Genomic DNA, 25390 nt, shown 5'->3' with positions numbered 1-25390 from the left:
TAGGGAGTTATTGAATGTAAGTGAAATTTCTTTAAGTGTCAACAAGTGTAGAAATTGTTTTCGTGGTAGGAAAAGATGGAACATGTCAAAGTCACATATAGTTCGGTTTGATTGGTTAATTTCTCAACAGATTTGCAAGTTTCTGACACGTGTAAAACACATGCAAACTAAGGATGGATATGGTCCATGAATTATTCAAATAATATTTTAAATATTTTAAATTGAAAACAAGTCTCTTAGAAATTGCTTAATAAGGAAATGTTGAATGGCGGTTTGCAACATGAGAATGGAAAATCCCTTGTAATCACGCAAAGACAATGGAAAAGAAAACAAGTAAAGGCATGATCAGTCTGGAGAAATAGAGTATAAATATTTGTGAAATTGTATGAAGAAGGCAGTCGGTGAATAAATGTTTGAAAGCTCTAGATCGTCGTCGACAATAACGACTATTGTCATTATAATAGAATATCCAACACTTTTGAAAACAGTTTGAGAGTTTAGTTCGGATGAGTTGGGAGGGTAGGGTCACCATACATATTTCCTTGTGATCAAAGATTTTTAAAAAATCTGTCAGAATTTTCTCCAGGCAATTAAGCTGTACAAAAATGGTGTCATCAAGTGCGACGTAAACAAATTACACAAATTTAAGACCCCCCCCCCCCCCCCCATATTTGAGCGACATGTTATAAAAAATAAAATAGGCAATATTAGGACTAAATAAGTAAAAACCCTATTGTTTGGAGGAAAATAATTTCGATTTTCAACTTCATTTTGATTAGCTTCGTCCGTGTTTTGAAAAGCCATTTGGTGAAACATATTTCATTTACCACAGTAGAAGTTCACCACATAAATTCATATCTTGACGGGGGAAGAAAATCACCTCAAACAAAGGACTCAGATACGGAAAAGCCCTTTTGACGTTATGGAGAGAACGTGCAAGAATTAAAGTGCAATTAGTAACCCGTTGATCAGGCTAAGATTCGCAAGGGTTACCATAGTAACCCCTGCTAGTGACGTTATCGTCATTTGAGAGATTAGTTTTGTCAGATATACGAACCATAGACAGTAGAATCGATCGTGGCATAAGTGAGATGACTAATGGCGTTAAGCGATACCGCTTTAACATATAGAGTATTGCTTGGATTCGAAATTAGAATCGTCTTACAGCAGTCATATTCTGCAGCTTGTAGAGATTTTGCATGACTTATCAATACAGCCGTTTACCACTAAACTGAGCGTTGAATGGTTGAAAGAGGATTGTTCTTCAAGAATCTATCTTGAAATCCATCTCTAACAGAACGGTCATGACAATTTTCATTTGCCCATGCGGTGATTTGGCGTAGCGACTATATATATACATATATATAGTAGAAGAGTCACAGGTGAAAGGGATATGAAGCACGGCAGCCATAACGACCCAAGCTGTCGTGACAATAATCGCTGTAATAACTTATCGATAGGAAGCTTTGAGGAAAGTGATAGGAGCAGCACGGTAACCCTCAGCAGCCAGGGAAGCTCTACAAACATCTCACTGTCAAGCATTTATCAAGAAGCCTTTAAATTTAGTATTCCCAACGTTCCAGAGTTTCAACAGGAAGAGATGAGCAAGGACGGACTCGTCTCACCCTCAGACTCGACGAAACAACGTGAGCATGATGCCATCCGGTCTTTTCCGAAATTGAAAAAAAGTATTTCAGAAATAGGTGAGTTTCGCGTAAGAAAAAATTCCTGTCCAGCTAAACAAGAAGCAAATCACGCAGCACAACAGACGCGATCTGAAGATTTGCGACAGTTGAGAAGAGCGGCATCCATTGAGCTGCGCTCATGTAAGACTTCTCCGATGCTGCCCCACAAATCACCACCAGTTGCCTCCCCAAAAGCGTTTCCTAAGAAAAACATATTTGTTACGTCCCTAACCCGGAGTCGCCCATCGTCTGTGTGCAGCGAAACAAACGAAGAAGATTTTCCTCAAAGGAGCAACAGCCAAAGTAAGAGCGCCCCTTCACTTAGTTTGAGCCTAAAGCAACACACAAGCCCCCATGCTAAACCCAAAAAGAGTAAAAGTTTATCCGAGGAACCCCCCAGCAGGCGGCCAGCATGGGTGTCAGGAATTTCTAAATGTTTGACCGACGCTTCTCAAAAGTTCTATCGCAACGAGCACATCTCTCAACTGTCCGATTTTCTGTTCATTGGAGACATACGTGGAGGGTATAACGAGTGGATAATGTGCAGACTAGGCATTGCCAGTATAGTGGACTTGAGCAATCCAAACAAAAAAGATCTGATGACATTTAAACAGATGTATTACCCGTGCGTTTGCCCCCCAAACGTGTCGCACGCTCGAGCCCGCTTGAACATCGCCATTAATGATACACACAATGAGAAGATAGACTGCTACTTTCGAGACATAAATATCTTCATAGAAGGGGCTAGGACAAGAAATAAAAAGGTGCTTATTTGCAGTTACTATGGTAAATCAAGATCCGCAACTGTTGCCATACAGTATCTTATGTCGTTTAACGGAATGACACTGGAGCAGTCGTACGGCCATGTGAAATATCATCGCCCAGAAACAGACATCAATGGAGGATTCTGGTTGACATTGGCTGCGTTGGACAGGGAGCTGCAGCAAGCCAGGTTACAATCACCGAAACACTCCAAGGAACTGGAGGTCTCTGACGTCACATTCCGTATGAGCGACTGTTGACTAAGTTCAATAATAATAAGTTTATTATAATAATAGCGATCAAAAGGTTGAACTTATTCAAATGCACTACTGAGGACAAAACTAAAAAAAATGTATATAAGATAAGTTCCATTAAGCACAAGCTTCTAAGAGCTGGTAAAATAAAAATGTTGCGAAAAAAAATTGTTTCAAACTTGCTGAGCACAATGTAACTAGATCCAGTGTTTTTTTTTTCTTTAAGAATTTTGGTGATTTGGTGATTGAAAATTCTGTTTATCATTTGCGTTGCGTATCAGAGAGACATTCTTAACATCCAGCCAGTAAGACTGTGTTAATTGAACAATATGTATGTGTTGGATATGGTAGTATATTGAGCACGATGATTTGCTCCCTAAGAGTCCCTGAGGGTATATTTTTTTCCTGATTGTAACGGATCCACCAAACAAAATTTGACTGTATTTTTGCCACTTCTGGTAGGTTTACTGGACTATCACTATACTGTATGATCGAACTGAATTTAATTCATGGGCGACGAAGGATATGCTCATGTTTATATGTGTGTGTGTGTGTGTGTGTGTGTGTGTGTGTGTGTGTGAGAGAGAGAGAGAGAGAGAGAGAGAGAGAGAAACTGCTTACAGTAGTCTTTACAATCATGTGCAATTTGGCGATTTTTGTCTCCTAGTCTAGGCCAATTAATTTTTTCTCAAATCAATGATTTGGCTAGGACAAGAAATAAAAAGGTGCTTATTTTTCTCAAATCAATACTGTATGATCGAACTGAATTTAATTCATGTGCGACGATGTCTCTAAGAAGGATATGCTCATGTTTATGTTTGTGTGTGTGTGTGTGTGTGAGAGAGAGAGAGAGAGAGAGAGAGACTGCTTACAGTATTGTTTATAATCATGTGCAATTTGGCGATTTTTGTCTCCAAGTCTAAGCCAATTCTTTTTTTCTCATATCAATGATTGATTTTCAATATTTTATCATTTAAAAAAATAAAACAAACAATTTTATATGTTATGCATGTACTATATTCATGTTTATGTTCAAATGATCCACCATACCACAGAAAGGCCAATAATCATATAACAGTGTTCATCTTGATATTGATATTCATTTTTTTTTTTTGCATTTGAATGTGAAACCCTTTACTCACATTTATAAAAAGCATAACTTAATATGTGAACAACGGGGATATTGGTTTGCCAGAGTCTCTGAAACCCTCAATTGTTCTTTTCTTCATTTGCTCTTCTTAAGCGACGCTATATGTCAACTATGATCTTGGCGTTCTGTTTAGAATATCGATTGAAATATTGCTCCATGCTAGTTATGACAACACCGAGCCGGTAGAATCTGTATCTTAGAGACGGTAATTAGGAATTTGCGTCACAAAAAAGGGCAAAATTAGGATGTAGATACGACTTCGATGCGCGTTATAAAACTGTTTGAAACCATACGATTTGGAAGCTTGTGCTTTGTATGATAACATTTAAAACACGCGTACCCATGGGTAATTAATGAGAATATTGTGGTATTTCACTTCTTTGTGCCACAGTAAAATCTACTAGAACCTGAGAAAAAGAGAATGTATATAGAAAAGTATTACGCCAATTAAGCGAATATTTTGCAAAGATCAAGAACAACACACTGTTGTGAAAAAGAACCTGGTAGAATGAACATAAGCTCATTATTTGTCACGAGATACTTATTACGTATCCGCTGGCTTTTATAAAAACCGAATTTTGATGAATACATTGAAATAAAAGCTTCCGCTATTCCTTGCGTGTATACCGCACCCGGAGAGAGTAGCCTAATTATTTGTTTATTGCCGGGGTATGTACCTATCGGTTATTTATTTAAAGGTGTTCCAAAAGGGAAATGGAAACTTGGCTGTAAAATCACATGTAAGGTCAGAAGTCTAGGCGCAATTTACATCGGCGAAATAAAAAATGAAAATGTATTTCGAGTTTTCTATACCTTTCGCTATACCATCTCAGTCCTCTTTGTTCAATCAAAACTCTGTATCCCGTCATTTCAGAGCACCTATTGTTCATCTCTGCCTCTGAATTTGCTTTTAATGGAACCATTCGCAAGGAAGTTTAAAAAGGATACAGGGTGTTTATTATTGCTGTCATTATTGTTTTTCTGTGATTTCTAGCTTTATCCGATTTGCAATATTGCTATTGGCACATTTGAAAAAAAAAATGTTTTCCTTCTCAAGCCTGCTGGGGGCTAAAAACAGGTCATTGCCAAAATTGGGTCAATTTTTTTTCAAAATTGCCTTATTTTTAGTAATTTCTTAAAAGCATGTATTCAGGTGCACTGCCAGTTGTAGTTCTGCAGACTGTTGGTACAATGATAAGACCTTATGCTAGTAGGGTATTATATTTATTTGAAAAATATCATTCAATTATTTCATAAAAAAAAAAACTTATATAAAGTTGTTTATATAATAAATGCAAGCACAAGGTTTTTTCTTAGTAACATAAGCTCCACTAACTCACAGGCATGAAAGAAAATAAGATGAATGGGTTTCCATGCTTCCGTAACTTAGAAATAAATTATTTTTTTTTCCTTTTAGTAACCTATAAGATTGCTATATATTATATGTCCCTTACATAAAAATGGATTGTTTACAAGGGTTTATCCCTCCACATTGATGACTGAAGTATATTCTAGTTGAGTAACACTTGCAAAGTCACATATTCTTTGAACTGTTGTAAATCTTGCTTTCCAAGAAGTCAGACAGACACACGCAGCAAATTCACAGCTGGTGTACACTTAACAAGAATCCTGTGACTATTTTGGAAGATAAGAGTATGTCAATTTTTTGTCTAGTGTTTTCCAACAGGTGCCTTAAGCCACTAACATGGGATCAATACTGATACAAAGCCTTTGATTGGCCTGCAATGGCTCTTCTACCTCTCCTTAGTTCAATATGGAGTAGCTCTGGAAGTACAGATATAAGTTGTTATTGTTTTTATCAATATTGCAGTGCATTACACAAGCTTTTGTCAAATTGAAAAACAATCCAGTTAAAGCAGACATGCATACAGACAACTTACATAGTGTATTTATGTAATTGTATCTCTGCACCCAAACGCAAACACTGAACAAATACATATTTAAAAAATAATGAATTTAAAAAAATCCAATGATTTTTGTAAAATTATTCAATAATGCTGATTTTCAAACTCAACCCGCTTTTTTGCCAAACAAAACATATGAATTAGAAACAATGGAGTGTCAGTTTTGGTGTGAACAAATGTGCCACATGGTGACAGGATCAGCATTGGTGTCCACATAGATACACACAGGCACTCAGAAGACATACAGCCACAAGCAGTTTTTATTTGAATGCAATTTCCCATTACTGGAAAGGTTACTGACAGTGTCTAAATATAAAATCTATCAGCAAAAAAAAAAAAAAAAAAAAAAAAAAAAAAAAAAAAAAAAAAAAAAACCTGACTTAAAATTATAAACGAGATATTAAAAATTCCTTGGGAAGGAGGGACTTGGGGCAGAGTTTCTAGTCCCCCAGGGGGAACTTCTTCACTGAGAGAATCCTCTCTAGCAGCATACTATGTGAGATTTTGTAGACATTGCTGTTTGTAATTTTTGCAAATTCCCCCCATACCCTTCATAGACATTATATTTATGATTTGAACATCACTTCATAAATATACAACAGTATTTGATGCTGACATGAATACCCTTCACAGTAACAGATAATTGAACCTCTCTCTCTTTTTCTCTGTATAAAGAAACAAAGACATACACATACATACATACTTAACATACATACATAGTGATACATACATACATACATAGTGATACATAATTACTATAATATAAAATTTTACCTGGCAAATGTTACCACAGAGATAATGCCAAACAGCAGTTCCAGTGCTATAAATACTAACTCTATGGCTGACAGAATCACCTCAACTCGTAACACATATGTCTGCCATAACAATATATAGAGAATACCAGCCAAAGTAGGGAGGCTCAAAACTATACATAGCACCACTGTGAGCATACGCTCAGTCAAATTTCCTTTTTGACCTGGAATTTAAATAAATAAAAATACAACCTGCATAAATAAGAAAATTTTCTTTGTACATGCATGATTGTGCATGCATGATTGTTTACTTTTCATATTGAGGGTTTTTAGAAGTCTGTTTGTTTAAAGATGTTCAAATAAAATAAGCATCTTATTACCAAGTTTGCTTTCAGATTACTACATCTTTGTTAGGACTAATGAAAATACTGAAAGAAAGTTCTTAATGACCCTTTATTATCCTAATCATTCTTAGATAATTATTTAATTTCCATGACTATTATTATTTAATTTCCATGATAGATATACCAAAAAATATCCTTAATGACTCTAATCCTCCAAGGAAAAATAATAGCACCACTTCTGCAGCAAGTACGCCATTTGGATATGGTAAAGTTTCACCTAGAAAAATAATAATAATAAAAAAGTTGAATTTTGTAAAGAACATCACTTTTCCAAGGTATCTAAACACTGGTACCTCCAGCATTCTAACAAGAGCAACAATTTTAAAAAAATAAACAATGTGTTTAGGATTATTTGATCATTATTATGATGTTTGCTATTTTTCATCAAACTTTATTAACCATCCTTTACAAAACATTTCCAAGTGAAAAGCTACAATACTTGATCAAAACACTTCATTAACAATACTAACACTAACACATTTCTGAAATGAAGTGGAATTACTAACTTTTTTTGTACAAAAACTTTTTGTTATATGTAAACTTCCATTAATAAATCAATAACAACATTTGTCCAGTGACAGTCTCAACTTTTTTCATGTAACATTGCCCAGGGTGGCACTTCTTATTTAATTCTTTTAAAGATGGCAGCAACAGATTATTGTTGCAAAATACTTTTTCAAATACATACATTTTCTTAAATGTTCAAAACACAGTATCAAAATGTTTTCAAGCAAAATTTTCAAACTGTACTTGGCAAAAAAAAAAAAAAAAAAAAAAAAAAAATTGTTTTTTTTACAACTAATTTAGTTTAAATGTTTTAAACATGACATATGTACATCATGAATAAATCATATGTACATCATGAATAAATAAATTATATATATATATATATATATATATATATATATATATATAGAAAAAAACCTTTTGAATATTCAGTTGTGACAAGGTACTGATTGTGAACTTAAGGTACTAAGTGCAAATAGAGTAAAGGAGGCAATTTTAACATCAGTCAATTCTACAATACTATTAAATTAGCTTTTTTCATACTTCCTGTGTCTATGACGTAGATACAGTAATGACCTATACTCTGACAAATCATCAATAGTTCTTGACATTACACATTTTCCATCAAACAGTTTTCCTGCTAATTTTTCACGAAAATAAGAGAGTCACAGACAATACATAAGAACAGTTATACAAGTCAGATATTATAAGTGATTGACTACTGCGGTGGACTGATTATGGAGTTAATTGTAAAGTTAGGGCACCTTCCCAATGAGCCCAATCCCTACATAGGTCGATCCAATTCCACGGGCTGAATGCAATCAGATTAACAGATTAACTTGCCTTATCTTGGCTACAACATACTTGCTAATTTAATGGCATTCAGCTAGAGTCCCTGTGGAGTTGGATCGAACTACGTAGACCACTACTTTTATTGGGAATGAGCCATTACAGGTTCATACATTATTTCTTTGAGGTTTAAGTGTACTAGTAATTCATGTAGTAGCACGGCTGTGCATGAATTTAAGGCTACATACGAGATCACTTATTAAACCTGAAAAAAGTTAGAAAATCAACCTCTAATTATCTTGTGTACATACATACTGCATTTCATTTGTTTCATAGTGGATTTCAATGCATCTGCTTTCTGTTTCTTAAAACAAGCTACTTTCAAGTTATCATATAAAAAACACTTTCTTTAAATGAAGATAGACTATAAAGACAGATCATGAAAGATACTTTAATGTCAAAGAACAAGCAATGTGCATTTGAGTAAATCGGATCTTACTAATGAATTGATATTTTCTAAGAATACAACACAAGGTCTTCATAAATTTTATCCAGGCTTTGTGTGGAAAGCCTGCATACATTTAGTGGAATTTACCCAATCTTAAGCAATGTGATAACAATGCATTGAGAAGCAAAATATTTATTTTTGTTTCAAGGCAGAATGTTTAACTCTAAGGCTAAAATAATTTACTGGGTCTGTATACATAATATACTGAAACACTCAGCACTGTCTTTGGAAGATAAATGCTCTACATGCTGCTCCAATATGCCGTTTGCTGATGCTATCCTTCCTTTTTGTTCATGAGAGCTGGGAATATTTTCTCCCTGAGTATTCTGTCTATGTCAGACCAACTCACCTTTAAATATATATATCAGGATCTCTGCAATCCAGAAGAAACCAAAGTACCAGGCATTGCAGTAGAGAAGAATCTGGTAAGGCAATGATGATCTCTGATTGAAGGTCAAGGGAATTCAATGATTCACACTAACAATACAAAAAAAAAAGGGGGGGGGGGGGACAAAGATGAGAACTTTGTATAACTCTGATACTGAAACTTACTTAAGCAACTAACTGACATTGAGGTCTCAACCTGCTGGTCAGATACTAACGATAGTTTCAGTATCGGAGTTATACTTTGTTCTCATTCTAATTCTACTGGATGATTCAAAACATGCACTTAAAAGGGACAGAGATGTTTAGTAACCAGACTGTTTCACTAAGTAAAGTAGACAGAAATATTAAAGCAACTGTTCAATTCCTATCTAAACACTAACAATGCTCGACAAGCATTTCCTGAAATTCCAGAAATCTGACTCAGTAACAAATGTCATACAGTCACATAAATTATATAAAAACTAAATCAGCCATTCCATGATATTTTTCTGAACAAAAGTGAGAATGTTTCACTGAAGTAAAAACATCTTCCTGTCAGTTTGACAGTTCCTATTTATCATATTGAAATCTTTCCTCGGTCCAACATTATTTGAAAATAAAATTTTGTTTTTTATCTTAAGGTGCCCAGTGTAATATTTTTCAGCAAAAACTCACGCTTAACAAATTTTCCTGGGATAAATGCTATCTTTCTCCTACTTGCCATAATTTTGTAACAACCTGGAAAATTTAAAAGTCCTAAAGCATAAGGTTGGTTTGTCAAAGTCTGCCATTCAGGGTTGGGTGCAATTCAAAACTGTGTCAAAAATGTTGTCAGGTGGCTAGGTCCATCAGGAGATAATAAACTATATTATTTTTGGAGACACTGATTCATGGTATTTATCTGATAAAAAGTTCGAAAAATATACTGTAACGGTAAACAATTTTATCTTAACCATTTCATGAATGCATACACTTTCATTAACAATATGTAGTAAAGGCAAATACAAATACAAAAAAATATTACAGTGTGTTTATAGATTACTTCAATAAATACTTCAAACTTCTTCTCTAAAAGAGTGATCATTAATGTTTAAACTGCATGATGTATAAAAAAAGTTTCATAGTAAGTAAAAAGGATACAATGACCTGGACTTTACCTGAAATAACAAGAGCACAATACATAATCATTACAATGTTCATTTCAATAAGAAATATATACTGCACTAAAGAACTGGCTTATTGTCTTTAGGGAGCATCTAGGCTGTTAACACATTTAAATGCAAATAATACTTATCACTTATCATTGCATATTTTATGGGTGATTTTTCAGCATTACTAAGTTCTTATAATAATCCATAATGTGCACAATATTTAAAATGCTTGAAACATGTTAAATAAGTGCTAAGTAAAGTCTTCCAACTAAAGCGGCAAGCCTGGGTCACAACCGGACGCACAAATTTTGTTTTCACCTTGGATAGGTATACCACAATCCACTAGGGGCGCTACAGTAGTAACTATCAAGGGGCAGTGAAGTGTAAAACTGATATCGGCCTGCTGACAGCTCGCCTATGGCACCCCTTTTTTAAATCTCTCTTTTAGCGCCATGTAAATAAACAAATACAAGCCATTTACTAGATAAGCTGTAAATCAAAGAGTGAATTCCTGTCACGTGATTTTCCGTGTTGCAGTCTTAGAGAACTTTGATTTGAGGACGTTTTTAAGTTTTGTATTGACAAAATGTTAAAAATTTCAGATAAGTACTGCATGGAAGTTTTTGTAATTTATTCCGTGTAAAGTTCATGAAATTTGCAGTATTATGCCGAAAAATCATGAAAATTGAACCATGCGAAGTATAGTTTATTTGATGCGCAATATTTATAGTACATGATCTGCACAGAAGCCATCCCAGCCATGTGCTTGTGCGGTCGCCAATTTGGGTTTGTTTCCGGGTCATTAGATTAACATACAGCCCTAATTGCCCTAATTGGTCACAAGCAATTTGAGCTGCAGCTACAGCTGAGTGATCACCGCTGGTCAGTACTGTACAGGTAGTTACAGGTTTTTAGCTGAAGAGTGTGGACACTTTTGGTGAATTTTTGCAGTTAAAAAACTTCAATATCTTTGTTGCTTGTAGGAATATTTTTAAAATTCCAAAAGAATTCATCTGTTTTTTGTATTACCTTTCAGAAGATATAAGTATAATAATTTTCTGATCAGTTTGAAAAATTTTCTGATATACCTACCTTGGATTTCTTCAAAAGCAGTAATAAATATTCAGTTGCGCACATAAACAAACACAAATCTACTAGTGTTTAACACTGTCGCCTCATTTCAAAATATTTGAGCCTAGAAATATTCTGAAAATTTCCTAAAAACAATCAATGATTAAGCACCATTGACCAACATAAATTTTGTAGTCTTACCTCGGTGTTGTGGGTTAGCCGCCATTTTCAAACACACATGCTTCGCACTGTGTCACTATGATTTATAAAAATAAATATCACAATTTACAAGAGTTTTATTACAATGGAATAGGGTCAAACTTTTAAAGAAAAAAAAACTTGAGTTCATCTGATTAATTTTTATTCGCATTTAAAGCAAGTTACTCTCACAAGATCCTTCGATAACTACAACTGCGGGCCTATTGGCCATGTGTACGTCGTCGAATGTTGCCACATCATCAAGTAGTATAACGTTACATTTTGAATGTTCGTTTCAAATAACTTTTTCTTGGAATTGAATCACATATTTTTTCAATAAAAGTATCTATTTTGATTGTTCGAAGGCAGAGAAGCATCTCTCAAGTTGAATATTTGTACGGATATTAATACCGGAACTTGTTGGCCACGTGATCAGTCACTTCCCCTTTCGCCTCCGATCATCAACACAGTGAAGATGAGTACCACACCACAACCGGCTGTTCAACGTGGAATTGTAAAACAGGTACACTGATTTTTAAAAAAGAAGTTAAATTTGAGGTAGAATAGTTATAGCTTTGCTATGTGAAAATTCAGTGGTACTTGTTTTCGTACTTTGTCAAAAACTTGAAGCCGAATTTGTACAATCTGTTGCTCCCCAAAATAGGTCAGGAGTTTTTGCCCATGTGGCATATTAAATTTTTGAAGTAGAATAACTTTTAAACAAAATTATGTGGTTTTTATTCTCTGTATTTATTGTGTTTATGATTAGTAGGACTTAAGTGATATGTTCCATTTTCAAAGAGATTGTACATGGATTCATAGATCCGAAAATTGATCAACATATGATAGACCAGAAATTAGTTTTCAACACTTGGTTGATTTTTTAAAACTGAATTTAAGTAATGTGTTATCATAAAGCAAATTGAAAGATGAGCTGTTGATGCTACTTATTCGTTTTTTTTTCAGTTTATTTAAGTTGGTAGTTGAATATTATCATTATAGATATTGTAATTTGTAGATGGAAATGAATTAAATCTACTCATAAAAGGATCCTTCCTTAACTGATTTCCTGTTAATTTCATCTAGATATTTGCTATATGTTTATATTTAGTCAACTTACTATATTTCATTTAGATTCTTTCTGGTGATGCAATTGTCATCAGAGGACAGCCTAGAGGAGGCCCACCTCCTGAGAGGACCATCTGCCTCTCAAATGTTACAGCACCAAGACTAGCAAGGAGAGCCAACCCAAACTTAGAGGGCTCTACAGAAACTAAAGATGAGGTGATCACTTTATTTATTTTTGATAATTAATTGTGGTGGCTTGAAAGAAGTATTAGCCTGCTGTCTCAGTTTAATTAGTTTAAGGACAACACTATAAGAACTCGCCTGGTGCTTAGGCTGTGTTCACATGGAAAATCTATTTTCTAAAAATCTAAAAATCTATTTTCGGTATCTTGTGATCATGGTCTGTGCCCTGGATAACCCGCAGCGTGATTACTGGCAGCGCCGAGAATTAATTACAGCTTTGGAAGTAACACAGTTTGTTATTATTTTCAGGCCTTTGCATGGGAGGCTAGAGAATTTTTGAGAAAGAAGTTAATTGGTAAAGAAGTAGCTTTCACAGTGGAGTATAAAGTCCCAGGCTCTGGCAGAGAGTATGGATGTGTTTATCTTGGAAAAGGTAACATAGTGATTTTATTCATGCATATATCTTAAAAAGCATTCAGTGAATAAGCTAACAGTTCAGTAGCAAGACATGCATCTTAGTATTATGTGTATACGTTTTATGCTGCACTAGTGTATTAAATATGAACATATGATAAATTTTTTTTTCAGACACTTCTGCAGAAAATGTCACAGAAATTCTTGTGGCAGAGGGATTAGTTGAGGTGCGGAGAGGAGGCATTAAAGCTACAGAGTAAGTAGATTTACAAATAATATGCCCTGAATATAAGATGTTCAGATGTTTTATGCTCACCGGACTAGTTTTGTCATGAAAGGTTTGATTTTCTGTTTCCAAGTAATGAGATTGCATTTTAGAAAAAAATAAAACTCCTAACATCAAGCGTGCTCATTTTTTATACACTGCACATTTATTTTGCTCTTTCTAATTTTCTGTACTTATCTTTTACCATGTGCAGTGAAAACCAGCAGAAGTTGATCCAGCTTGAAGATACAGCCAAGGGGGCCGGTAAGGGTAAATGGGGCCAGTATCAACCAGGAGAGCACATCAGGAATATAACATGGACCATTGAAAACCCTAGGAACTTTGTTGATTCTCATCATGGAAAACCCGTCAGTGGTAAGGAAATAAAGATGATAAGATAGTGTTCAGTGATAATTGGCCTTTGTTAAGTTATTTCTGGTTGGGTAGCATAAATACATATTCCAATTAGGGATGATGAGAGGAGTACCTCCTGACTGTCTCTTATCTCCCCCATATTATGTAAGTTTTATCTTGGTTTCTAGATTTGAAATCTAAGATTTTATCAGCACTGGATAATGACCCTATTGTGACAGTCTGCAAAATTCATACATTGGGGGTTTTACACATTCTGTGTCTTAGTGTACTTAACATTCTGTGCACTTGGATATGTTTAATATATCTTTATTCATAAGAAGATTATGCACATTTTATACATGAATCATTTTCTTATGTTCTTTATACATGCTAATATTTTTCTGTTGTAGCTGTCATAGAACATGTGAGAGATGGGTGCACAGTGCGAGCATTCCTTCTTCCAAACTTTGACTATGTGACTGTCATGTTGTCTGGAATTAAGGTATCCTACTATAAATCCATAAAAAGGGATTTTTCCACAGATAATAAAGAAATAAATGTTTTTATTGATGCTGTAAAAGGGGAATAGGAACAAAAATATATTTTGAATTTTTCTGGTAATGTTCTTTGTAGTTTAAAATACAGTTCCATCAAAAATAATTTCAGGTTCTACTTTCAGAAAAAAAATATTTACTGAATTTAAGTATATTAATATCTTTTAGTGCCCTATGTTCAAATTGGAAGGGACCACACCAAAACCTGAACCATATGCTGAAGAGGCCAAATTTTTCACCGAATCTCGACTTCTGCAGAGAGAAGTAGAGATCATCCTGGAAGGAGTGTCTAATAATAACCTTCTTGGATCTGTCCTTCATCCAGTAAGTAACATTTTTTATGAAAGTTCATTTCTTTTTTCTCTTTAAAATGTGTTTTGTTGATTGACTGTTTTTGTTGGAATTTCTTTGACATTTTGTACAATATTTCTTATGCAAGTGTTTTAAATAATTTTAATTATCAAATTACAACAAATTACAGAAAGGTAATATTGCGGAGCTTCTCTTGCGTGAAGGTTTTGCTCGCTGTGTAGACTGGAGCATGGGAAGTGTGTCTCAGGGTGCAGACAAACTCAGAACAGCAGAGAAGTAAGGAGCCTTACTCCTCTTTTTATGTGGAATAATTGCATTATGCATGTAGTTTTCTTTATTCTTCAAGATATTTAAGTAAGGAAAAAGTACGCTTGAAGAGGATTTCTTTCCTTTTTACAGCTATTTGGCAGTCAATGTAAAATGCATATCACAGAGAAGCTTTTATGGTTTATCAACTACAACAACAACAACAACTGAAAAAGGTCTATACACATCCAAAGTGATAATTCTCTTTTACTATGATTAATCTGAACTGTCTCCATCATACAGTACAATATCCTGTTATATTTTTAAAGATTTGCAAAGGAGAAAAGACTTCGCATTTGGAAAGATTTTACACCAAGTACCCCAACTGTTGAATTGAAGGACAAGAACTTCTCTGGAAAGGTACATATTGTCTGGAAAACCATCCAGATTTTTTCCTTGTAGATTGAATACCAAATATATAAAAAGATTTAAGATTTGTGTAGCAACCAAAAGAGTAAACAAGTAATTAAGAGTAACAATTATTAAGTTGTTTTTTTTTATTTGTTAAAATATAACAAAAACATGCAAAATGTATACATTTCTGCAACTTTTAATGTGTCTAATGTAGAATGTTTTGAGCTCATCATATTAGAAAATAGTGCAAGTGAAAATGTTAATGGTAGCAGCAGGTGCTGACATTTTCCATTATCTACACTTATGTTGTTTTCTTTTCAGGTGGTTGAAGTGGTCAATGGTGACTCTTTGATGGTGAAAATAGGAGAAAACCAGTACAAGAAATGTTTCCTTTCAAGTGTTAGACCACCCAGGTACTGCCTGGCAATTGTATATTTGGCACAAGACAGTCAGTAGACAGTTGCTTATGGAAACTTTTTCATTGAGGAGTAAAAGACTTAAGTTGGATTGAGGGAAAATTAAGAAAGAGAAATGGAAGCATTTTAATTAGTGATTGTTTTTGGTAAAAAAAGAACTTGTGACAATTTATTTTTGCAGACCTGCACCAATTACCGATGCTGATGAGCCCAAAAAAGATGAGCCCAAAAAACGATCCAGACCTCTCTATGACATCCCATATATGTTTGAAGCAAGAGAGTTTTTGAGAAAGAAATTGGTTGGAAAGAAGGTATGCATCCACACCAAAGTTATTATTTAGCTTTGATTTCTGTTAATTTTGAGGTTTGATTTATAGTATGATTAAATAATTCAAAACTTATTTTGTGAAGTGTAGAGTTATTTATTTGATCATGGTTAGAGTTATTTATTTAATCATGGTTTGAAAAATTAACATTAGGGTAAATGTATGTTTAATTTTAAGGTAAATGTCCAGATTGATTACATTCAACCTCCTGCCAACAACTTCCCTGAGAAGACATGCTGTACTATCACCATTGGTGGAATGTAAGCATTTTTAATCAAATGTACAATACAAGTAAAAAATAATTTCAATGTGTTAATTGTGAATATGAACAATACTACAGACTTATTTTGATTCACATTCCTGCAAAGGTAATTTTCTCTTCCACTATAAAGGTCTATAAGTTTTGAAGAATGAAACAAACAAACAAACAAACAAACAAACAAACAAACACACAAACAAACAAAAACAATTTATAACCAGAAAAGAGAATAAATTTACTTTGAAAACATTCTCTCCAGCTATCAGATTTAAATCTATTCCTTTTTTCCCCAGTAATGTTGCTGAGGCGCTGATCAGCAAAGGTTTAGCCTCAGTTATCAGGTACAGACAGGATGATGACCAGAGGTCTGCCCATTATGATGAGCTGCTGGCTGCAGAAGCCAGGGCAGAAAAGAAAGGAGTGGGTATCCACAGCAAGAAAGAGCCACCAATTCACAGAGTTGCAGATATATCAGGAGTAAGTTGAACATCTATAAATCTTCTTTTCAAAACTGGAAAAGTTTATGAAGTAAGTTAGGTAAAAACTATTGCTCATTTTAAAAATTGGAATTTGTAGCTTTGAAAATGTGAATGTGTCTAAGATGTGCTCATATAATTTATATTGTTTATAAAGTGAAGAATTAAAAGTGATTTTCGTGGTGCATTTATGCTTAACTGTATAGTTTGTATCAAAATTGTTCGTGAGACTTTTTATTTGATGTTTGTAATTATACAGGATGTGAATAAGGCCAAGCAGTTCCTGCCATTCTTGCAAAGAGCAGGAAAGTCTGAGGCCATTGTGGAGTTTGTTGCAAGTGGTTCCAGGCTCAGGTTGTTTATTCCTAGGGAGACTTGCCTCATTACATTCTTGCTTGCAGGTGATGCTTTATTTTATATTAATGATACTAGACATAAATTTGCTTAAAATATTAACAATAACATGAAATTTTCTTTTAACGCCATTCAAAAATCCAGCCAACCAAGTAAATACTAACACACACACACACACGCACACACACACACACACACACACAATGCATTCTTCTTTACCTCTCCTAGCATGCAAAACGTGAATATAAATTACCTAAGGGTGATATACAGGAGGTTGTTTTAGATTAACATTAAAAAGAATGTATCCTTTGACATTCCAGGTATTGATTGTCCCCGTGGCAGTCGCCCAGGTCCCAATAACACCACAGTTCCAGGAGACCCATGTGGTGAGGAGGCCATGGTGTTTACTAAGGAAGCTTGTCTGCAAAGAGAGGTGTGTATACTGTCTACAGAAATTATCATTATCCCAAAACATATGTCAGTAATTAAAAAAACTAAAAACTGTTCAAAGGATCATATTTCTTTTAGAAGGAAAGTTATGTGGCATAGATCATGATTATGATTTTTCTTACTCATGCATGTCTTTGAGAAGAATGTGGCAGTCATTTGCTTATCAAAGTACCAATTTTGAGTCAAGTTGTATTTCACTTTGTGCCATGTTTGTGTCAGTTGTGTTCCTGATTCACCTTTTTTGAAGTTCCCCCAAGGGAAACCTGGTTGTTTACAGGAAGTCTTTTGACGTAATTGTGCATCCAGATAACTTGTCTTTGAAATGCATTGGCATTTGTTTTATCTTAATTGGCTCATTATTCTTGACAGTGTGAAATTTAAACTGTGATTTATCCACAATAGAATGCAATAAGTGAAATTTTGGACTGAATTAGAATGCATATCATTTTTCCTATTTTGGTTTTTCTTAAAGGTTGAGGTAGAGGTAGAATCCATTGACAAGGGAGGGAACTTCATTGGCTGGATGTTTGTGGATGGTGTCAATCACTCCATATCACTTGTAGAGGAAGGCCTGTCAAAGATGCACTTCACTGCAGAGAGGAGTAACTTCTACAAAGCCTTGTCAACAGCTGAGGAAAGGGCAAAGGAGTTGAAGAAAAATGTAATAAGTCCCATTTTATTCACCTGAATTAATGAAGTACATTAAGGAAATTGGACAGATATTAAGCGATTATTTTGTACAAATTAGAAAAGACCTTCAGATGAAGGTAATTGAATTCCTGTTAAGATTTCATATCATAGCACTTGTTTTGTGAGATAATGGCTAAAAGGAAATTAAGAGGTGCAAATTGTTTAGTTTTACTGTCCATGTTCCGTGTATGCATTCTGACAATTCTTTTGCCGTATATTGTACTGAAAAGATGACCAAACTTATCTAAGCATGTGTCTGTGTTTTGTACACTAAATATATATATTGATATAAATAACTATTAGGTCTGGGCTAATTTTGTGGAAGAGAAGCCTGTAGAAGAAATTGATGAAGGTCCTCAGGAGAGAGCTGTCAATCATAAAACAGTTGTGGTCACAGAGGTCAGAGAAGATATGCATTTCTATGCACAGGATGTGGAAAATGGTGAGTTATTAATAAAGAAGGTGTTGAATATTACTCTTATGGGTTATGTTTCTGGTTAGCTACTATCAGTGTGGTAGTTAGTTTCTAAATAAAAAATGAGTTACATAGTAAAATATGTAATTTAAGATTTAAGTTTTTGGAAATACACATATACAAAATACAAATTATTTAATTTTTTTTGTTAGTAACAAATTGAAGTTTTACATGCTGAGGACCTGAGTGAGGCCTTTTTTTTTTTTAAATTATTATTATTATTATTATTATTATTATTATTATTATTATTATTATTATTACCACTCCTATAAGGTAGGAGTAAATGTAGTAACCAAAAGAATGTTAATGTGGGCCTATGTTTATGCTAGAGCCATTCTGGAGATTAGAGTTTGTTTCATGATCTCTACAGGACCCAAGCTAGAAAAACTGATGGAACAGTTGAGACAAGACATGGAGACCAACCCACCACTCCCCGGCTCCTACACTCCCAAGAAGGGAGACCTGTGTGCGGCTAAGTTTGTAGATGGAGAATGGTAAGTTGTCTCAGTTAACTTTATCTCTTAATAGGGCTTTAAGGAATAGTACTATAATTGGAGTTATAGAGCTTAGAACAGGCATGGTCTCATTTTTAGTTTAAACAGTTTTTAAGTTTTAATAGTCTACTTTTTCAGCTTTGTGGTGAACACCAAGTGCAATCGAAATTACTTAAGATGGTGGAACATAAATTTCATTTTCAATTCAATTTTTTTTTGAGAAATCATCCTTCACTTTTTCTTACAGGTACAGAGCTAAAGTAGAGAAAGTTGACAAGAACAATGTACACGTATTTTACATGGATTATGGCAATGTAAGCATATTACACAATTTCAGAACTTTGATCATTTATATTTACTCTGTCATTTCATTATTGACTGTGTTTACTCGGTTTTGCACAAGATTGTTTATTTGGAATTGTGATGCAACTAACTGGCACAAACACACAATCCTAGCAGTTTGACAGTTGAAATCATAATAAACACTCCTTACAGCTCAGATAAATTAATTCTCATTTAACAAACAGTTTAGGAATAACAAAGTTGTAAGCATGTGGAACTGAAACAACGTCCATACAGAATAAATGACATTACATCAGTCAACCAATAAATGAAGACATGTTTTAATTACAGAGAGAAGCACTTTCCCCTACAAGATTAGCTGTCCTGACCCCTACCTTCCATGGCCTCCAACCCCAAGCCAAGGAATATGCCTTGGCCCTGGTAGCTGTGCCTGAAGATGTAAGTATATGAGTTGAATGAAGAAAAAGAAAGAGATTGTGAATAAGACCCCATTTCCATAGATTTTAGATCGATCTATCCTGTGGGGAGTCTCACTAGATTACTGTCAGCTTAGCTGTCTTATGCGTCTGTCCCGCCTACTAAAAGCTGTCAGGGGGTAATTAACTATGGTGCGCGCTCGGCTGACTGCAATTTAGCGTGAACCCCCAGGGAGTTCGGTCGATCTAAATCTCTGGGAATGCAACCTAAGGCTGTATTCCCAGAGCTTTTAGATCGATCTATCCCCGCGGGGAGTCTCACTAGATTACTGTCAGATAATCCGGCTTAAATGTCCGTCCCGCCTACTACAAGCTGTAAGGGGGTAATTAACTTTCGTGTCCGCTCGGCTGACAGCTATTTAGCATGAACCCCCAGGGAGTTAGGTCGATCTAAAGTAGATCGATCTAATCTCTGGAAATGGGGTCTAAGAGTTGGGTCAAGGAAAAAAGAGTGTTGAGATGTGGAGAAATGGCCAATAATGGTATGTTTGTGTTTTATGTTTTTTTCTTATTTTTATAATTTGCGCAAACATGCACACACACTCTTGCGAGAGAATATTACAACTGGCCCTTAGATGATTTCATCAAAAATTTCCTACATCAAACAATGATTTATAAAACATGAAGAAACATTTTTGTTAATAAAGGGTCCTGTTAAGTATGTAACCTTATTGCCTCTTTTAAGTTTTCTTGAAATATGAAAGGCAGGTTGTCAGTGCCTTGGTAGCTTTGTAAATGTGGCTCTTTAAAACTTAAATTCTTGCTTTAGCAAACAGTCTGAAAACGTACTGTTGCATTTACTGAAGCAGACATGTTATTGAATATGATGCACATTTTCATTCACATTTTTGGCCACAAGTGACTTGGTTTCATCTGTTCTAAGTGATAGCTTTTCACAACTATTTAGGTGCATTTTCCACACAGACATTGCACTGGTTTGATTCCATGTTTCCTGTGGTTGCTTTATTGCTTGAATATATCAGCCATGATAAGTTACATCCTCAGGGGTATTTTGCACCATTTGGGGATTTTAACTTAGCAGATGAAGTGGTCATTATTCAGTTCATGTCAAATTAGATAATTCAGCACTGCAGAAATTATACACTTGTAGGAGGGAGAGGCATGAAAAAATTCTCAGTGGGTCTGTTTCGCAGTTTTTAATTTAGTTATAATGTCAAGTTTGGGCACTCAAGAGAAGAAAAAATATTGGTTAAATGTCATTTGGTGTCATCTTTCACTTTATCTACGTCCATTTACAATAAAATGGGTAATTTGGTTGTGTAGTACAAAAGCAATTTTTTGTGTTATATGAATTTATATTTTTATTTTGCCAATCATCTTATTTCTCTATGATAGACATTTTACAGCTGATGTAGTACTGACTGAACCTGGCAATTCTTTCCCCTTACTTGCCTTGAAGTGTATGATACATTTCTTTTCATTTGGTCTCTTGGGAGTTACATATGATATCTTTTAGCCAAATTGAACAATCACACACAAAATTGAACTCGGCTCAGATGAATGCATTAGAGGCAGTTCAGGGATAGAAAAAAAATCTTAGCTTGAAAACCACCATTTTAGCCTCAAGGAAAAAAGTCTAATTTTATGAATCATTATTTGTTATTTAAAACTCATGGATGTTACCAATAGAAATGTAAACATCGTTTCATTTTCTTTGCAGGGTTTTATTTCAAAAGTAATAGATAAAACAAAGAAATACTGTTAGGCTGGAAATAGTCAATAGAATCTGGATCAAACATATTAAGTCATTTCAGGTCACGATATCAAATTTTTCCTCAGTTTCTTCAGTTTTTGAACTAATAAGACACATCAGCTATCATGCTAACATTTTAACAAAGTCATTTTCTTCTTTTTTTTTTGCAGGAAGATGCCAAGAAGGATGCCTCTGATGCATTGTATAATGACATCTTGAACAAGCAGATGCTCCTCAATGTAGAATATCGTGGTCAGGGTTTCGACTACGTTTCCCTGGCTTACACTGACAACAAGGATGACGTGGCCCTGGGGTTGATCTCAGAGGGTCTTCTTATTGTGGAGGGAAGAAGGGAGAAGAGATTGCAAAAATTGCTGGATGACTACAAAAAAGCCCAGGAGAAGGCTAAGGCTTCAAGGGTAAGATTACAGCCAGATTGTTTTATTCTCCTAAGCTTTTGGTCATAAGTTGACCAATGTTTATATAATTAGATTCTTAGATAAACATTTTTGGTAGGATTTTGAATAAAAAGTAATTTTGATGAGTTTTATTTGTAACAGTACTAACAGTACTATTGCATTAATTGTATTTCACTCAGTAATTAATGAAAACTGGGACAGCATACAGTCTAAATGTAAGGTTTAATTGACATAAAATTAGTGTTAACAACATTTCATACATTGTGTACTTCAGTCTTTTTCTTTAGGTACATCTCGTGTTAACCATTGGCATTTGTATGGAGAAAGTTATACCACAAATAAAATGTCTAGCTAAACCTATTCAGCAAATTGCTAGTAATATTGTTTTTTTTTTTTTTTTTTCAGGTTAATCTGTGGCGTTATGGAGATTTCACAGAGGATGATGCAAAGGAGTTTGGATACAAATCCTAAGTCATTCTACCACAGCTCCCTGTTGCTCTAAAACAAGTTTCAAGCTAGTGACAATTTATAAATAAATTTAAAAAACCCCCAAGTTTATGTACTTGATTTTATGGTGTTCAGTCTTTCTTAGGATGTACACATATTTATCTTTGTCATTTGACATTCCTATTAGTTGAGTTGACAAACGCTGGTAACCATATAACTCGAGTTCAAAATTCTGGGGTTCATTGAGGAGCAAACACAAGTTGAAGCTAGGTCATTTTTCAAATTGTTCCTAAAATCTTGTCATTACCATTTTCTCAATATGTTGATATGAGATTAGATACTTGTACACTTTAGTACAAGGCATATATTTTTTTCCATCATTCTGTGTGGAAACGGTGGTCATTGCAAGAAAAACTACTGCAGAAAGTGATAATGTGAAGGTTTTAATTTAATGCAGCATGAAACTAAGATAAAGGCAGTTATTTTTTAATGAAACAGTATATAATATTAAGCCTATACCTTCTATTAAAGGAAACCAATATTGGACATGGTATTAGACAGCATTGAATTATTGGTCAATGCTTCAGTTAGCTGGTTATTTTGAAGGAGACATTGGATCCCAGTTGCCAACTGACGAAGATGTGCATTTATAGATGTAATGGAAGATATAATATGGGAGCTGCAGCGGATGTTCAAGAAGTAAAAAGTTGTCTAAGATCATGTACATGGAATAGTGCAGCACTTTATCAAACCTTCTAGCTAATAAACTTGCAAGATTGTTAGAGACAATGTGGTTCATATTTATCAAGTGCAATACATTCATTCGGTTTAAAATTTCACTCCTTATGATAGATTGATTGACTGGACAATTACCTACTTAAACAGTTTGTCACAATTCCAGTTCAGTCCAAGTTCTTATTTTTGCATGGAGCTATTTTAAGAAATGCCATAAGCACAAATGAAATGGTATTGTTTATGAATAGAATTTTGCTAATTAAAGGTTATGCCAATTGACTATCATTATAGGTATTAGTTAGATCGACTATAATATGGGTGCTTGGTGTGAAAAATGGTACTAATGCTGTGGAAACACACAGAAAGTTTTAATGTGAGAACTTCTGATGTAGTGCTGCGACTGTTCCAGTATAAATGTAGGCAATAAATACTGCAAACCAGCTAAAGTGTTTTCATTCTCTCTCTTTTTTTTATTTTAATCATCATAAAATCTATAAGACCTGCAACAGTTTTTATCAACATTGAACAGCTGGACATTATGACAGCCTGTGTAGCCATTGCCATATCTAGCAATAAGGCCTATAAGAACAGGGTGCATATTGTTGCTTGGGGCTCCTTCATTACAAATGCAGACTTGTCTTATCTGCACATTCTGCCATAACTGGTCATCCTGGAAATCCTTCACGGGCTAAAATACAATCCAAATAATTAGTACCATTGGACCATTCTAACAAATATTGCTTTTGCGATTTTCACAATGTATTTGCAACCTTGAAAGAGAAATAACTGGGAATAAAGCTATATTTTACTTCTGACAGGTTATTTTCACATCTAAGAAAGGGCAGGTCTTTGAAGTTTGAGAGATAAGCACAAATGTTAATCCCCTCCCCATTTTTTTTATTTTTATTTTTGTTTGTTTGTTTTTCACAATAAAAACATTGTGAATAACTCATAGAAATATAATATATTTTGTTTTACGACAAAAACAGCAGTTATAGCTATTTTTCTGATATTTGAGCATGCTTCAGACCACCTGACCTCCATTGATGGCTATACTCTGTTATAATCTCTTAAGAGATTTTAACAAAAAACCAAACTTTTTAGAAAAAAACCAGGGTCTAACTTTGAATGTAAAAGTGGATTCATTAACCATTGGCAAGTATGGGAAAATTGTTGTTTACTCCAGGAAAATTCATTTTGTGGCCAAAACGAAGAGTTATTATCCCTTTAATATCCATAATTAATCCACACTTTTTGTATTCTGAAAGGATAATTTATCAAATAGGCAATTTTATAATCCAAAGAGAAACATAAAAGATACATTTTTGCTTTTTTTCAACAACTGGAATGAAGTCACCTGATATGTTTTAAGGATGGTACCTCACAATAAAAAAAATTGATTAGTACAAACATCATGACAAAAGAGTCCATTTAGGAAAAAGACAATTATGGAAGGTGGGGCTAGATTAGCACCAGCCTAGTTAAACACGTTCCCACAATACCTGACATTTAGAGAAACGAAATATCTTTATCCAGCCCCACCTTTTTCTTTTTTTATGTCCAAAGACAGCATAAATATCATCAAACACCAACAGGGTTATCCTATTTAACAAAAACAGAAAATTGCTTTTATCACCTTACATAAACCCCATGCTTTTCTCAAAACCTGTGATACTTATTCGCTTGAAGTTCATGTTTCCTAGTCAGAGCGAATATGAATGTAAATGGGTAGTGTGTGAGACAGTGACAGGAGCAAATGCAATTTTACAAAGCAAACAGTACTTTTATTTTTTACAGTAGTCAAGTTTTGCAACCTAGTTTTAATGCTAGTTTTAATTTTTAATCAACTCTTATTCCTCTTTTTTTATTCCCAAATAAAGCAACAATATCTTGATACACCAATAGGGTTATCCTACGTACTTTGAAACAAAAATGGGGAAGTGCTTTTATCCACTTACATAATTCCCATACCTTTCAACAAAATCTGTGATACTTATTAGCTTAAAGTTCATAATTCCCAGTCA

At 34.4% G+C, this 25390-nt stretch overlaps 4 protein-coding genes across 5 annotated transcripts in view; 2 read left to right on the top strand and 2 right to left on the bottom strand.

The window, feature by feature from the left end:
• The first annotated feature begins 1087 nt into the window (after positions 1–1087).
• On the top strand, positions 1088–4364 carry LOC106166385 (uncharacterized). Its single transcript, XM_013544926.2, has one exon. It carries the CDS (start codon positions 1394–1396, stop codon positions 2705–2707), a length of 1314 nt encoding a protein of 437 aa, XP_013400380.1. The 5' UTR covers positions 1088–1393; the 3' UTR covers positions 2708–4364.
• A 695-nt stretch (positions 4365–5059) lies between these two features.
• On the bottom strand, positions 5060–11711 carry LOC106166380 (transmembrane protein 216). Its single transcript, XM_013544919.2, has 6 exons — positions 11526–11711; positions 10243–10259; positions 9086–9179; positions 7057–7149; positions 6551–6752; positions 5060–5636 (listed from the first exon to the last, which is right to left on the bottom strand). The coding sequence occupies exons 1-6, from the start codon at positions 11548–11550 to the stop codon at positions 5621–5623; spliced, it is 447 nt and encodes a 148-aa protein (XP_013400373.1). The 5' UTR covers positions 11551–11711; the 3' UTR covers positions 5060–5620.
• A 78-nt stretch (positions 11712–11789) lies between these two features.
• LOC106166393 (staphylococcal nuclease domain-containing protein 1) lies at positions 11790–23806 on the top strand. The gene is made up of 22 exons (XM_013544940.2): positions 11790–12045; positions 12657–12806; positions 13083–13206; positions 13362–13443; positions 13667–13827; positions 14217–14308; positions 14529–14684; positions 14842–14948; positions 15248–15338; positions 15654–15745; positions 15930–16059; positions 16252–16334; positions 16627–16810; positions 17069–17210; positions 17484–17596; positions 18086–18274; positions 18607–18745; positions 19149–19272; positions 19520–19586; positions 19906–20013; positions 21936–22184; positions 22590–23806. Exons 1-22 carry the CDS (start codon positions 11998–12000, stop codon positions 22653–22655), a joined length of 2697 nt encoding a protein of 898 aa, XP_013400394.2. The 5' UTR covers positions 11790–11997; the 3' UTR covers positions 22656–23806.
• The window catches only part of LOC106166409 (methylosome protein WDR77), a 52698-nt gene continuing 49873 nt past the window's right edge, over positions 22566–25390 (bottom strand). For both annotated transcript variants that reach the window (XR_015331929.1, XM_087001112.1), the window contains one exon: positions 22566–24054. Coding sequence is in view for 1 of the 2 variants with exons in the window: in XM_087001112.1 (XP_086857238.1) it covers positions 24048–24054 (7 nt within the window). In the remaining variant the exon portion in view is untranslated. The remainder of the gene's footprint in view (positions 24055–25390) is intronic.

This window comes from Lingula anatina, chromosome 1 (assembly GCF_051362555.1).
Source record: "Lingula anatina isolate TDL-2025a chromosome 1, LinAna3.0, whole genome shotgun sequence".
In the NCBI taxonomy this organism is placed as follows: Eukaryota; Metazoa; Brachiopoda; class Lingulata; order Lingulida; family Lingulidae; genus Lingula; species Lingula anatina.
Note: the sequence above shows the minus strand (reverse complement) of the source record. Positions and strands in the feature narration are given on the sequence as shown.

Excerpts from the sequence above, each read along its gene's own strand:
- LOC106166385 (XM_013544926.2), top strand. The coding sequence starts at position 1,394 with ATGAAGCACGGCAGCCATAACGACCCAAGCTGTCGTGACAATAATCGC.
- LOC106166380 (XM_013544919.2), bottom strand. The coding sequence starts at position 11,550 with ATGGCGGCTAACCCACAACACCGAG. Across the intron at positions 7,150-9,085 it reads CCTGATATATATATTTAAAG|GTGAAACTTTACCATATCCA; the intron begins GTGAGTTGGTCT and ends TTATTTTTCTAG. Across the intron at positions 6,753-7,056 it reads GTCATTAAGGATATTTTTTG|GTCAAAAAGGAAATTTGACT; the intron begins GTATATCTATCA and ends TTTAAATTCCAG.
- LOC106166393 (XM_013544940.2), top strand. The coding sequence starts at position 11,998 with ATGAGTACCACACCACAACCGGCTGTTCAACGTGGAATTGTAAAACAG. Across the intron at positions 16,335-16,626 it reads ACTATCACCATTGGTGGAAT|TAATGTTGCTGAGGCGCTGA; the intron begins GTAAGCATTTTT and ends TTTTTTCCCCAG. Across the intron at positions 19,273-19,519 it reads AAGTTTGTAGATGGAGAATG|GTACAGAGCTAAAGTAGAGA; the intron begins GTAAGTTGTCTC and ends TTTTTCTTACAG.